The 13,195-nt window shown below is 43.8% G+C and overlaps 2 protein-coding genes across 6 annotated transcripts in view; both read left to right on the forward strand.

The window, feature by feature from the left end:
- BICRAL (BICRA like chromatin remodeling complex associated protein) overlaps window positions 1-6,932 on the forward strand; it is a 49,284-nt gene extending 42,352 nt beyond the window's left edge. For all 3 annotated transcript variants that reach the window (XM_024765940.1, XM_024765938.1, XM_024765941.1), the window contains exons 11-12: window positions 945-1,047; window positions 3,102-6,932. In XM_024765940.1, the coding sequence (XP_024621708.1) occupies window positions 945-1,047; window positions 3,102-3,889 (891 nt within the window). In that variant the 3' untranslated portion in view covers window positions 3,890-6,932. The remainder of the gene's footprint in view (window positions 1-944; window positions 1,048-3,101) is intronic.
- A 5,992-nt stretch (window positions 6,933-12,924) lies between these two features.
- Window positions 12,925-13,195, forward strand: part of RPL7L1 (ribosomal protein L7 like 1) — a 5,180-nt gene continuing 4,909 nt past the window's right edge. For 2 of the 3 annotated variants that reach the window (XM_024766285.1, XM_024766284.1), the window contains exon 1: window positions 12,925-13,036. In XM_024766285.1, the coding sequence (XP_024622053.1) occupies window positions 12,996-13,036 (41 nt within the window). In that variant the 5' untranslated portion in view covers window positions 12,925-12,995. The remainder of the gene's footprint in view (window positions 13,037-13,195) is intronic. The other variant, XM_024766283.1, reaches the window with a different exon arrangement.

Consider the following 13,195-nt stretch of genomic DNA (forward strand, 5'->3'; position numbering starts at 1 on the left):
GCCTTCAATTTGTAAAAAAAAAATGCAATACCTTCAAAGCGCAATGAAATGAGATATGCCTGTACTTATGTATATTAAAACTGTGCCACCAAAGTCTGAAATAGTTGTTCTTATATTGACAGTCATTTCTGAAACAAAACTCTGAGATATCAAAAAGACTAACTCTATCATTTGTGAGAAAAGGACCATTTGGACAGACTTGGACAAATGGACTAATTACTTGGACAAATTATATCTGCCATGAATTTTTATGTTAAATAAGACCCAGAAATATAATTTAAGATTTGATTCTGTACAGCAAAAAATAATTCTAAGGAAAGCCTTAATACAAAACATAATTATAGGGAATTCCCTGGAGGTCCAATGGTTAGGACTCTTGTGCTTTCACTGCTGAGGACACGGGTTCAGTCCCTGGTTGGGGAACTAAGATCCCGCAAGCCATGCAGCACGGCCAAAAACAAAACACAACACAATTTATAGCATAGCAGAATATAAAGTAAAAGGTTATCCTAATGAAAAGATTTCCCACGTATTAAGCAGAGGAGGAAATAAGAAAAGTACAGAACAGTGTGTATAGTTGCTGCCATTTGTGTGCAAAAATAAAGAACGAAGAACGTAAATTTGTGTGTGTGCATAAACTATCTCTGGAAGAGTTTATTAAACTGCTTGGCACGAGGGTTCCTGCAGGGAGGGCCCTGGGTGGGTGAGGAAGGCAGTGCACAGGGGAGGCGAAGAAGGAAGGCTGACTTTCCACATCCCCTTTAGTACCTTCTGAAGTTTGTACCAATGTGGTAAATTACCTTTCCCCAAAAAACACGATTCAAAAAAGTATGTCAAGGATAAACATATTCTCCTTTCTGATTGCTTCCTTTGTCCCCAAAACACAGCGAGCTGTTTGCACTTGTTAAAGGGCATCTGAAATGACTAGGCTCTCTCATTTTCAGCGGATCAATCCCTCCGCTGAGATGGTGATGATCGACAGAATGTTCAACCAAGAGGAAAGAGCTTCTCTGTCCCGGGACAAGCGTCTGGCACTTGTAGACCCCGGTAAGAAACGCCAGAGTAAAAGCAGAGGAGAGCTACCGCCAGGGTTCAGGGACTATGGCTTTGCGGAGACTGTCTGAAGTGACCTTGGAGTTTGAAACCTGAAGGTAGATCCTGAATTCTGGGGAGAAAAAAATCCAGAGTTGAGAGCAGGATATGAATACTCTGAGAAGGTTGTTCTGCAAAATCCAAACTGGAATTTTACATTCAGTTAAGTGATTCTTCTTCCCCATTGTAAACTCAAACTTATCAATCTTTCCCTAGTTTTTGAGAACTAAAGTAAGTCAGAAGCCTTCCCAGAAGCAACTAAACCTCAGCAAATGATTGAGTTTTCTCACTATGTGCAATGCATTGTTGGGGGGGAAATCAGTGAAACATGGTCCCTGCCCACAGGCTCTAGTAGATTGTAGTGCTGCTTGTTGGTACTCTTCCCGCACCCCATCAGCTTCCTGCCATTTGCATCTGTGCTAGACTCAACCCACATTCTGCCTTTTAAAAATGAATTCTCTATACTTCTTTCTAGCGTCTAAAATTTTTTAAATATCGAATAACATAACAATTTATGGAATATCAATTTTTACCCATACTTTTACCATCCTAGAAAAGGAATGTTATTATTTCTCCAAGTTTTCTTCCAGTTATGGTTCCCATTTGCATACATCACTTATAGTTATAATCATATGTCATGTGCTAGATATGATTTTGTTATTCTAATTTTCTTCCATTTAACACATCTGAAGTTTTTATCCTGTTGCTATAGTCTTCAAAATAATATTTAATAAATTTTTAATATACTAATTCGATAATTTGGCTAATCCATTCTCCTCCTATTGGAATATTATTTTCCTCTGGCTTTACTTATATTTTTCTAACATCTTTTCTGATGCTTAAATATTAAGGTTCAGCCTTGTGTTTCATGTGGCTTAAGAAATTTTCAAAGAGAATACATGATCCTTATACTCAGTGTAAAGGGAGAGTCCTAGAGAATTGCTGTATACCTAGGAGAATCCTCAAATCCTTCCAAAAAACAAGAGAATAATGTGAGATATATTTCTGCCCCTTTTTCTTAGAACCTGAAATCCCCTATTGCCACTGGGTGAATTGGGCTTTGGGGATAAACCCTCCTCTTTTGTCACAGCCTCTCGGGCCTGGTGTCACGCGGGCAGGGGCATGCCCCATTCTCCTCTGTATTGTACCTGCACAGTGTTTGTTGGGTGGAATCACCTTTTTTGATTTCAAGGCTGTATCCCTTAGATCTCATATTTTGAGATTTAGTGAACAAATTCACGTTTGTGGCTTTATAGTATCATCAAAGCTCTATTTCACTTTCATTACTTCCAGAGTGAACACTTTCTTTGCCCTTGCATAACAGCAACCTGCTTCCCTCCCTCCGTACCCCCCACCCCCTAAATCCTCACTAACACTTCTCTCGCCATCCTTGGCTCTTCAAGCCTGGCACAGGTCAGCACTCACCCTCAGACCCGGTTCCTCCATACCCCACCGTCCTTCCAAGCAGATACCATTTAAGGTGCATGTTGATCGTTCGTTTTGTGTTCCTGGCAAAGTGCCACTAGTTATGCCAGGTCCCCTGCCACGTGTTTAGAGGGACTGAAGTGCCATCACCCACAGACAAGTAGTTGTGTCCTCCCCAGCCCCCCGCCAGAGCCTCCGTTCAGGGCCTTCTGCTCCAAGGAAGAAACGAGGCTGAGACTAGCATCTGGTTTCTGTTTTCAGACTGTTTCAAAGCAGTCATTAATAAAAAACTGATCAAAAACTACAGTGAGAGACCAAGACAAAGTGGAGCTTTCTGCCCATTGGGTTTTCCCATTTGTCATCCAGCAGCTCCTTTCTCAAAGAGGTTTAAGCTCCTCTGGAAGCTGCAGCCCCGCAGCCTCAATTCCTTTTCAAGGACGCCCCTCAAGTACTGTGCTTCTGCGCGTTCCTGGCCATGAACAGCTGGCTCGGTGTGGCGGGGTAGGGTGGGGTGGGTTCGCACCTGACCCACTGAGGGGCCTGTCTCATTCTTTCATTAATGTTCTTTTTGTTCCCATTTCCAGAGGGCTTTCAGGCTGATTTCTGTTGTTCCTTCAAACTTGATAAAGCTGCTCATGAGACACAGTTTGGCAGGAGTGACCAGCATGGCAGTAAAACAACCAGTTCTGTGCATCTGACAGCCAAGGCCCAGAGCAGAGACAGAGCCAAAGCAGGCGTGGCAGAACCAACGAATCATGACCAGTTTCATCTAGTGCCTAATCACATCGTGGTCTCCGCAGAAGGAAACATTGCTAAAAAAACCGAATGCCTCGGCAGAGCACTGAAATTTGACAAAATGGGCTCAGTTCAGTACCGGAGTGCGTCTGAAGAGAAAACCAGCCGGAAAGACTCCGTGAAAGGCCGTGAGTGCTCTCCCGGCCCTGAAGGGCACCGGAAGAACTCGTCCAGACCAGATCACGGTCCTGAGAGCAAACTCTCAAGCCTCCTGGTAGATTCGCACCTGGAGATGACGTGTAATAGCTCCTTCCAGGACAAGACTCTGCGGAATTCTCCAAAGAATGAAGTTTTACACACAGACATCATGAAAGGGTCAGCCGAGCCCCAGCCTGATCTCCAGCTCACTAAGAGTTTAGAAACAACGTTTAAGAACATCTTGGAACTCAAAAAGGCGGGGCGGCAGCCCCAGAGTGACCCCACGGTTAGCGGCTCTGTTGAGTTAGATTTCCCCAACTTTTCTCCAATGGCTTCGCAGGAAAACTGCCTGGAAAAGTTCATCCCGGACCACAGTGAAGGCATTGTAGAAACTGACTCCATTTTAGAAGCAGCTGTAAATAGTATCCTAGAGTGTTAATAGCCGCAGTCCTCCCCCACCTGCCCCCGAGACCCTGCCCCGGACAAGTTACATTCTTTCCTGGCAAAAGCAATGGAAATGGTCTCCTGTCTCCAGCCTGCTTGATCTTTCATCACAGCTTATTCTTTCTAATCTCAGTCCCGTTCTTTGTTTAAGAGCAATACTCGTCGTGGTTACAGGGAGATCCTTCAGTAAAACTGATCCTTGTTAGAAAGCAGTCTGATGGGCCCTACACATTTCAAGTGTTTTGAAAGTGCTTATAGTCATTTTTTTGTTTGTTTTTGTTTATCTGTTTTATTTTTTTTAAACACTGTAACTCAATGAGATCACAGTACACTAGGCCCTGGGTAAAATTCTGACAATCATAAGTCATTTGAAAAGAACAGACTTATTAAAGAAAATCAAACAGGACTGATAGAAGATACTTTTTAAAGAAATCCCACTGCATCTCCAAATTTTGGCTTTGGGGGGGTCTTGGGGTGTCATGGGCCGGGAGACCACATGGCTCTCCCCTTGGCCGCCTCTGAGCAGTTAGTCCTGGCTGCTCTGCCAGGACCCATGGCCCTGGCGTGAGCACCTGTAGCGCACAAGCAGGGCTTCCTGTTCATCGTTCAAGTGCTTTTCTGATGCTCCCGGAGCAAAACCTCACCTCTTCAGCATATCCGCGTTGAGTTTCATCTAGGGAATACTTTGTTTTGAGTTACGACAGCACGACTTGAGATAATCTCACCAGGCGAAATAAAAGAAAATGGAAACCAGTTAAGTGGCACAGTGTACAGGGGAGGCCGGGATAGAGCCATGAGGATTACAATATGTATATATGTAAAAGCATATATATGTTAACTATTGAGAAAAAACAAGGGTTTTGCGTTCTATAATTGGATCTAGGCAGCATACAATGTACGTTTTTGTTGGTTGCTGGGTTTTGTTGCATTTAACCTCTCTTTGCACCCCTCCCACAACAAATAGGCAAGCGTCAAAAGTATTTTCATTTGAAAACTGTGTTGTAATTTTTCAGTTTAAACGTTAAGGGGACTTTGGCCTTGTTTCTGCTTCTTGTTGTCTGAGAACAGTAGTCACCCCTGGCAGCAATCATTACCAAAACACAGACAAACCAAAGGTAACCAGCCAGCCCACCACTGAGAGGAAAGATCTGAGACCCGGGATTCCCACTTGAGAGCCAAAGGACATTCCCTGCCATAGTTTGTGTTTGGCCCACGTTCATGTTCGTGAACGTGATTTATTGCTTTATTTATTTATATTTCTTTTCAGGGAGCTTTCCCCAGTTTCCTTTCTTGTATACCTGCCCCAGGTCATCCCGTTTCTGTTGACACTTTCATTCTCAATGTCATTGTAACCATCAGTATCTCCTAGCATTGGGAAAGCTACATATGGTATTTTGTATGTACCCTCTTACATACATGTGTGCGTGCGTGTGTCTGGGCTGTTCAGATCCAGAGGTCATTTTGGCGACAGTGTGTACACGCTCACCCTCCCTGTTATGTGCACGGGCTCTCATTTATTCTGTCCATCTCTCTGGCTTTAGAGGTGCACCCACTGGTCTTCACTCTAACATGTTGCCAAGATCCGCTTCTGGCCATCCCCAGAATGGGGATGACCCCACTGTCATCATGCTGGACATTTCTCTTCCAGGTTGGCCTGCAATGGACAGGAAGGCTTCTGATTACTAGAAAACTCAGTAACAGAAGACCTGGACTCTCCCTGCTCCTTAGTCCCCCAAACAAAGAAACCCTGTGAGACAGCCAGTCTTCACAAAAGCAAAATACCTTCTCCCCACTCCCACCCCTGAGCCAATAGAAATTGGAAAATCTGGGCCATTTTACGGTGACCATGTTTTCCTTATTTGTGCCAATGTCCAAGTTGCAGATTTCCCCTTCTTCCTGTATTGTAACATATTAGAAAGATAAGTTGGTATTGCCAGTTGGAACTTTCTGTTTGGGTAGCCCTGGGGTAACACCCTGCCCTGAACCCCATGATTTCATAGGCTCTTCTCTTAGGGCTCATGCTCCCCTAATTCCTAGCAAGACTTAAAGATGGTCCCTCCTGATCAAATTCTTCTCATTGTGGAAATTTATACCTAGAAGCCTTCACGGAGGCTACTAATGGGTTACAGTAATTACTGAATCAGTGGAATGCTTAAGAGACAAGATAAGCTCCATGTACGTTTGTCACCTCTCTTTCTTCCCTACCCTGCCCTGCTACCCCAGTCCCAGCTTTTGGATATACCATCTTAAAGGGTTTTTTAAGCCTTGACACTTGTCTAGAAAACGGAGAGCCTGATTTACCAAAATGAAACTTGTAAATTTTTGTGTCCTTGTATGTAAGTTTACTTTTTATGGAGGAAAGATTCTAGATAATGACAAATGACGATTATGAAATGTATTTTACTCCTGTGATTAGGTCATAACTCGCATGTCGAGGCCCCTCTGGTGGAGGGTGAGATCTCAGCCTCGGATGGCCAACATTCAGTTGTTCAGATTCATTAGTCAAAGTTAAGTTTTAGAGCTACTCATACTCAGTAACAAAAATCATTTTCTTTTCTTTTTTTTTTTTTCTGTTGTGGAAAAGTGTGAATTTGTTATTAAGCATTTGATTTTCTGTGTCCTTAAGTACTGCCTAAAGATAAAGCAAATTTTAAACTGGCAATTATGAAAAAGAACTATTTTAGCGCTGAAGAATTTAGCAGACTTTGTTAGATTAGGGAGGCCTTACAGACTGACTTGACTTAAAGAGGACGCGTCACTCACTGTCAGTGTGGTGTGGGCTTTATTTGCTTAAATACCTTCATTTGTATAGTATGTCTCACTTGAAATTGCTTTGTATACATTTTGTAAAAATATTTATAAAATGTTTTGTAAAAAAAAAGTATAACAAATTGCAGTTTATTTTGTTATGTTGGATAAATACTGTTAAAAGAAACCAGTCAGTAACTATATTGTTAATCCATGGTTAGGAAATGTTTAGTTGGAGATTACAAAATGAAACAACCATTGCAATACAGCCAAAGATTTGGGAAAATGTGCAACTGTGATTGTCTTGATTTTGCAAAGAGGAATGGCTGCTTTTCCCAGAAGAAAAGGGTAAGTAAATGTCCAGTGGGAGTTCTGTTATTAAATACCATTACCAGAGAATACCCCTGCCAGTGAGGGGGGTAGGATTTTAACTGATCAGCCTTTCTAAATTACAAGTTAAACAAAATTGGTCAAGGAGAAAGTTTAGTCATGAACATCTCCGCCCTCCCTCCCTGCTCCCCTCACATGGGCCCTTAACTGAGGAAGGAAAAATGAGGTCATTTAAAAGTTAGATAAATGTGCCTCAATCTGCAGGAATTTTTCTTTAATCGTTACATTTCTTTTGTTTCTGCAGGAACGAGAAGGCTAAGGGATAGGTAAGAAATGAAAAAAATAAAAAACTATTTTACATAAAACTTGTTCCAGAATTAACATGTTTCTCTTTGGATTCACACGTTTGACCAAATTGTAACCTTATCTGTAAAATCAGCCCCACTGAGCCCATTTGAGTTCCTGCCCTCACAAGTGTGACTCTACCCAAATTGTTAGGGAAACTAACAGAGGGGTAACTTCCTGGGGTAAGGGTATAAGACTCCTTAAATTTTCCTTCGGGGCCTAGAATTTATACTTAGACTCCCTACTTTTTAATTTTATTTTATTTTTATTTTTTATTTATTTATTTATTTTTTAGGCTCCCTACTTTATGGTTTAATTGCTCTCCACCACCACCAATAGGTAGTAGCAGTCAGGATATCAAGATTCTTCAGTAATCAATACATAAAGTGGAAGTTGTCCTCATATAACTAACAGAAGTTAGAATAACTATGGCTAGAATAATTACATCAGTGGATGGATCCCTTAATGACTTTTACAGTGGTGTCCTGCTGTCAAGCTTCTCTCCTTGCTAAGGACAAATGTGTGTCCAACATGACACACATTTGTCTTGCCCCCTTCAGGCCATTTGCAATGGCTGTGCCCCATGGATAAAGAGTCAGAAGGATAATCTGGCTGCTCGATTAGGATCGGATCGGAGTCTGTGTGTTGCGCAGAGGCACGCCCAGAGGAAAGACCAGGCACCTTCTCCTAGGATGGTTAAAGCCCTCAGGCCTGTGTACAGGAGGCCATGTCCCAGGAGAGGGGCCCTAGCACTGCCTGGTGTGGAGAGAGTAGCCAGGGTTTTACTGGGGGGGAAGGAATGGGAAAAGAAAGAAACTCCAGTGTCTGGGGGCACTGGAACAGCATTGCTCAGGCAGGACTCGAGCTCTGCTGTCCTCAGGAGGGCTGAGCCCTGGATCTGGGCTCTGGCTCTTCTTCAGCCTTTGTGCTCTGAGCCGGAGGATTCCTGGGTGTCTGGCATTAAGCACTGAACCATTGAGCAGCTTACAGGCGTTGTGCTAGACACTAGGAGTCTACAGATCATTCAGGTATGATTTCTACTCTCAGCTCAGTCTAGAGAGGAAACAAGCACATAACTAACTACATTTCAAGAGAGAAGAAACTGGGGCTAAAATTCTTCCAGATTGCCAGTTGGTAGAGAGCTGTGACCTATATTCCCGTGCCCCGCTTATTTCCATGGTTCTTAGTGAAATTTCCTGAGGTATGTTTGAGAAAAAAAAGTATGACACTTTTCGCAGGAATGAAGATAGAGGAATTTTATAGTGTTAACTACGTGGAGAAAACTGGTTCAGCGGACACACAAATTGTAGAAGCACATTTGCAGTATAAAGTGGATTCTGTAATGTAAACAGCCTGTATGTACACCGCTGCAGGTAAAAGGCCTGTATGGGTCCCTCATCTATATTCCTTTTAGGCATGTGCTGGAGCCTGGCCTTTGAAAACACTTTCAAAGGTGAGATCCTTAGGGAAAAATCGTGTCTGTGAAGGTCAAGGAAAGCAGTACAATGGGGGGTGGGAGGCGGGCGGGTGCAGAAGGTGCCTTTGGCAGCAGAATCTGGAAACAGGTCCCAGGACTTCACCTAACCCATCATCAGACACCTTTGTGCAAGTTACTCTCAGCCTCAGCTTCCTTGCAGATAAACTAGGAAGACTTGTCCCGACCCTCTACTTCTTAGGGTGTAAAATGAAGTCTTACTGAAGAAGTGTGGCAGGTAGGAAAAGTTAATGTTCCATTATCCCCGAAATAATTGAGAAGAGGTTTGGGTTTTTTCCGTTTTGCATTTATTCTTACCTACTGCACACTGCCTCCTTCCTACCCTAGCTCTCCTGTGTCTACCCTCGACTCTCAGAAGGCTGCTGCCCTCCAGCTGTTCTCTCCTCTTCCTTCTCACTTTTGCTCCCTTTGCTCGTTTTGCATCAGAATCGAAAGCTGTTGTCCATGTTGTCTTCCCTGACTCCAGGCTCATCTGGCTGCTCTTCCCACTTGCCTGCTGGTAACCCACGTCACTCTCTGAGGAAGCAACAAGGAAAACTTGAAGCAAAACGAAGTCAACTGCAAGAAGGGTCATAATCCAAGAAAGAGGTTTGGGGCAGATGGGAAATTGCAAATTGAGCCCCCTTTTGGGTGTGTGGGGTGCGGTGGTTTTGCCTTACCGAGAAGGCATGGATTCCAAATAATCCCCAAATGCAGACAATACTGAAATAACTTATTGTGGGATATGTTAGGAAAGGGATCCTGGAGTCAATTCAAAGAACCACAGAATGTTGGTCCTGAAAGGAGTCTTTAAAAAAAAGTATAGTCAAGTGGTTTCTAAAACAGGCAAATCACAAGAACCTAATTACCCAGAGAGCGCTTTCTTCAACTAATACGTAAGTGATAAACAAAGGCAAAGCACAACTGTAAGTCTTCCTCCCATTCCAGGCCCCACGCCCATTTCCCCAAAATAACCCCCATCAACTCTTTCTTGTACATCCTTCCAAAACTGTTATATACAAGTACACCTATAGCCAAGAAACAAAAACAACAAAACAACTGGGAACCACTCTCTTAACACCCTATTCTCTTCTGTATCTTGCGTTTTCAAATGTAACCAAATATCTGGGAGCTTTATAGTCAGGATTCTTTGGTTTTAAGCATCAGAAACCAGTCTGCTTGGTTAACCAGCATAAAGGAGTTTTATAGGAAGGATAAAAATTAAAGGGAAGATTGAAGAACTTAAAGGCTTGAGAGGGACTTCCCTGGTGGTCCAGTGGGTAAGACTCCAAGCTCCCAATGCAGGGTACCCGGGTTTGATCCCTGGTTAGGGAACTAGATCCTGCATGCATGCTGCAACTAAAGATCCCACATGCCACAACAAAGATCCTGCGTGCCACATCTAAGACCCAGCACAGCCTAAATAAATAAATAAATATTTTTTAAAAAAGGGCTTGAGAAAGATAGGAATAAGAAAACTCCAAGAGGTCTTAGTAGATGGAAATCCTTAAAAGTCTGCTCCTTTGGGCTTCCCTGGTGGTGCAGTAGTTGAGGGTCCGCCTGCCGATGCAGGGGACACAGGTTCGTGCCCCAGTCCAGGAAGATCCCCCATGCCACGGAGCTGCTGGGCCCGTGAGCCATGGCCGCTGAGCCTGCGCGTCCGGAGCCTGTGCTCCGCAACGGGAGAGGCCACAACAGTGAGAGGCCCGCGTACCGCAAAAAAAAAAAACAAAAAGTCTCCTCCTCTTCTTCCATCATCACTCTGCTGAAGATTCAAAACCTGGAAGAGAGGGTCTTATGGAGAAGTGGGAGGAGTTGAAAAGATCTTCCAAAGACCCCTTCAGTTTATGTATTTATTGGGAGGGCAAGTGTGTTTGGATTAGATACCCCACCCTCCAAAGACTATTCAATGAGGGATCGATCGGTTCAAAAGAGAAATGGATGGATGTCTGTGGGCAAAAAAATAAAAAATACTCCCCATCGAGATTTCGGGACACAAAGACCTACCTCACTGCGTATAATTGCATAGTTTTCCATAAATTTTTTAACCATTCCCTAATGATGGACAACTGAAATGGTCAAGAAAAAAGAGAACAGAGGCCTATGAGGACAGGCTAAAAAGAATAAGATTCTTGAGGCTGTAAATGGCCCTGCCCCATTCTCATTCAGGAATGTCAGTTAAAAATTTCATGTCTTGCCCAGGGCCCAGGGCATATGCTCAATGGTCAGTAAACATGTTTTCAGTTAGTGAACATGTTTGGGTTCAGGAGGACTCCATCTCTTTTTTCTCTGGATCAGTCTAGTGGAACGATGGCTTTCACACTGAGAATAAGTGCTCTTCTAGCACCATCTGCTGGCATTGGAAAGCCTTTCCTGAATCCCTGCCTCCGAGTCTTTCAGCCAGGAGTATTGTATTGTTAATACCTCTGAAATACCTTCAGTAGCACAGAAGCTACTTTTTTATCTGTAGACAGGGAAGTTACAAAATGTTTACTTTTTTTGTTTCTTGTTTACTATTTAATGGACACTTTACAGTTTGCCAACCTTTCTGTTTTTGCCTTTCCACAAAGTAAGACACATGGTGAGGTGCTGAAAGAGCGAGTAAAAATGAGGCTCAACGCCATAGCCTGTGACTGAAGACTATGTAGACCTTTGACATTTATTCATCAGCTACTAAGCTCTGCGCGAGGTACTGTCTTTCTGGTTGAACTAATTACATAGCACATACCAATACGATGCCTTCAGCTTAAGATGGTTAACAAGCCCCTGCAGGTGCCCATGGTTGTCAGAGGTGCTGTAGAAGATTCAGAGAAGTATGTGACAAGTTCTCAGCCTCCAGAGAAGCCAGTCTAATCAGGAAAAACAAGCCAAACAATACAGGATAAAGTCTGTGGATATGCCTGTAAGCACTGTCAAAATATGACATTGCCTTAGACCTTAAGAGAAATATACATACTGTGCTAGACATTTGGCAATGACGGAAACATTTTTGTTGTCACCACTGGGGTGGGGATGCTACTGGCATGCAGTGGGGTAGAAGCCTGGGATGCCGCTAAACATCCTACAATGCACAGGACAGCCTCCGTTACAAAGAATTATCTCGCCCCAAATGCCAATAGTGCCGAGACTGAAAAACCTGTGCTAGACTCTTAGGATCAGTGATGAGCAAGGCAGGCATGATCTCTGCTCTCCTAGTATCGTGGCGAAGAAATGTTAAAAATATAACTTGCTGAAGGAATTCAGAAGGATAGAGCCTACTCAAGAACTCTGCTGGTCACAGACGTGAAGTATCCCCATCACTTTGAAGCATGTTTAAAGTGCAGAATAGCGACCCCGCCCCCTCCTGAATAAAATGCGTTTTAACAAGACCCTCAGGTTACTCCTATGCACATTAATGCTTGAGACGCGCCTGCTCTAGAGGTTTCAGAAAAACACAGGACGGGACTTTTCATTGTTTAATGAAGACCGGGAAAGAAGGAAGCATATGGCAGGTGGTTAAGAACTATATGAGGGAAGGTCCTGACTTGGTAAGTTGGAATTTCTAGTTTTCCGTTCAGCACCAATAATAATTAACAAAGTGTTAACTGCTTACTGCCAGACTTTGTGCTAAACGCTTTATATGGAGTAGCTCATATAACTCGCCTAAAGCTATCGCAAGATCCATCATTATGTCAGTTTAATGGGTAAAGGAAACTAAGGGACAGAGGGATTAAAGAACTTGCTCAGGGACCCACTGACGGAGCCAGGCCGACAGAATCAGAGTTGCCTTTTTTCACCGTCCTAAGTAGTCCCTACACAGCGCTACCCACACGTGAGAGCCAAAACCATAGCCCCGGCTCTCCCCACCCAGAAAAGGAAACGTGCAGCCCAGCGAGCGGAAATTGGAGGAGCAGCTCCCACCCCCACCGGAAGTCGGTGCATTGTGGGAAGCGTTTCGTTGTTTGTTTACAGTGTGGCCTCCAGCATTATGAGAGTGCAGCTGGAATAAAAAAGGCTGTGTTTTGAAGATAACACGGCACTAAAAAGCTTCGAAGCGGTGCGAAGGAAGCTTTGTGCAACTTTTGGCGGGAATCGGGGTTAGCAAAACCTCAGCTGTTCACTGCCGCTAAAACGGCCCGGACCGCCCCTCCGTGGGCTAGAGTAGACGTCTCTATGGTCGAGTAAACAGAGAAGTTTTTCTCTTCCCCACGGGGTGGGGCTGCGCATGCGCAGTAGCCGCAGAGTTGGAAAGATGGCGGAGGAAGAGTAAGTTTGGGGGGCTGTGAGCCTCTGGCTTGGCGTCTCGAGCATCCGGTACCATCCACAGTGTTTATTTCTCGGTGGCGGAAAATAAGGATAATTGTGGACTGAAGGGAGAGAATAGGAAAGGTTCCAGATTACAGAGGGAGGAGTAAGGAGCCGTAG

Source organism: Neophocaena asiaeorientalis, unplaced genomic scaffold, assembly GCF_003031525.2.
Source record: "Neophocaena asiaeorientalis asiaeorientalis breed wild unplaced genomic scaffold, Neophocaena_asiaeorientalis_V1.1 scaffold46, whole genome shotgun sequence".
Classification (NCBI taxonomy): domain Eukaryota; kingdom Metazoa; phylum Chordata; class Mammalia; order Artiodactyla; family Phocoenidae; genus Neophocaena; species Neophocaena asiaeorientalis.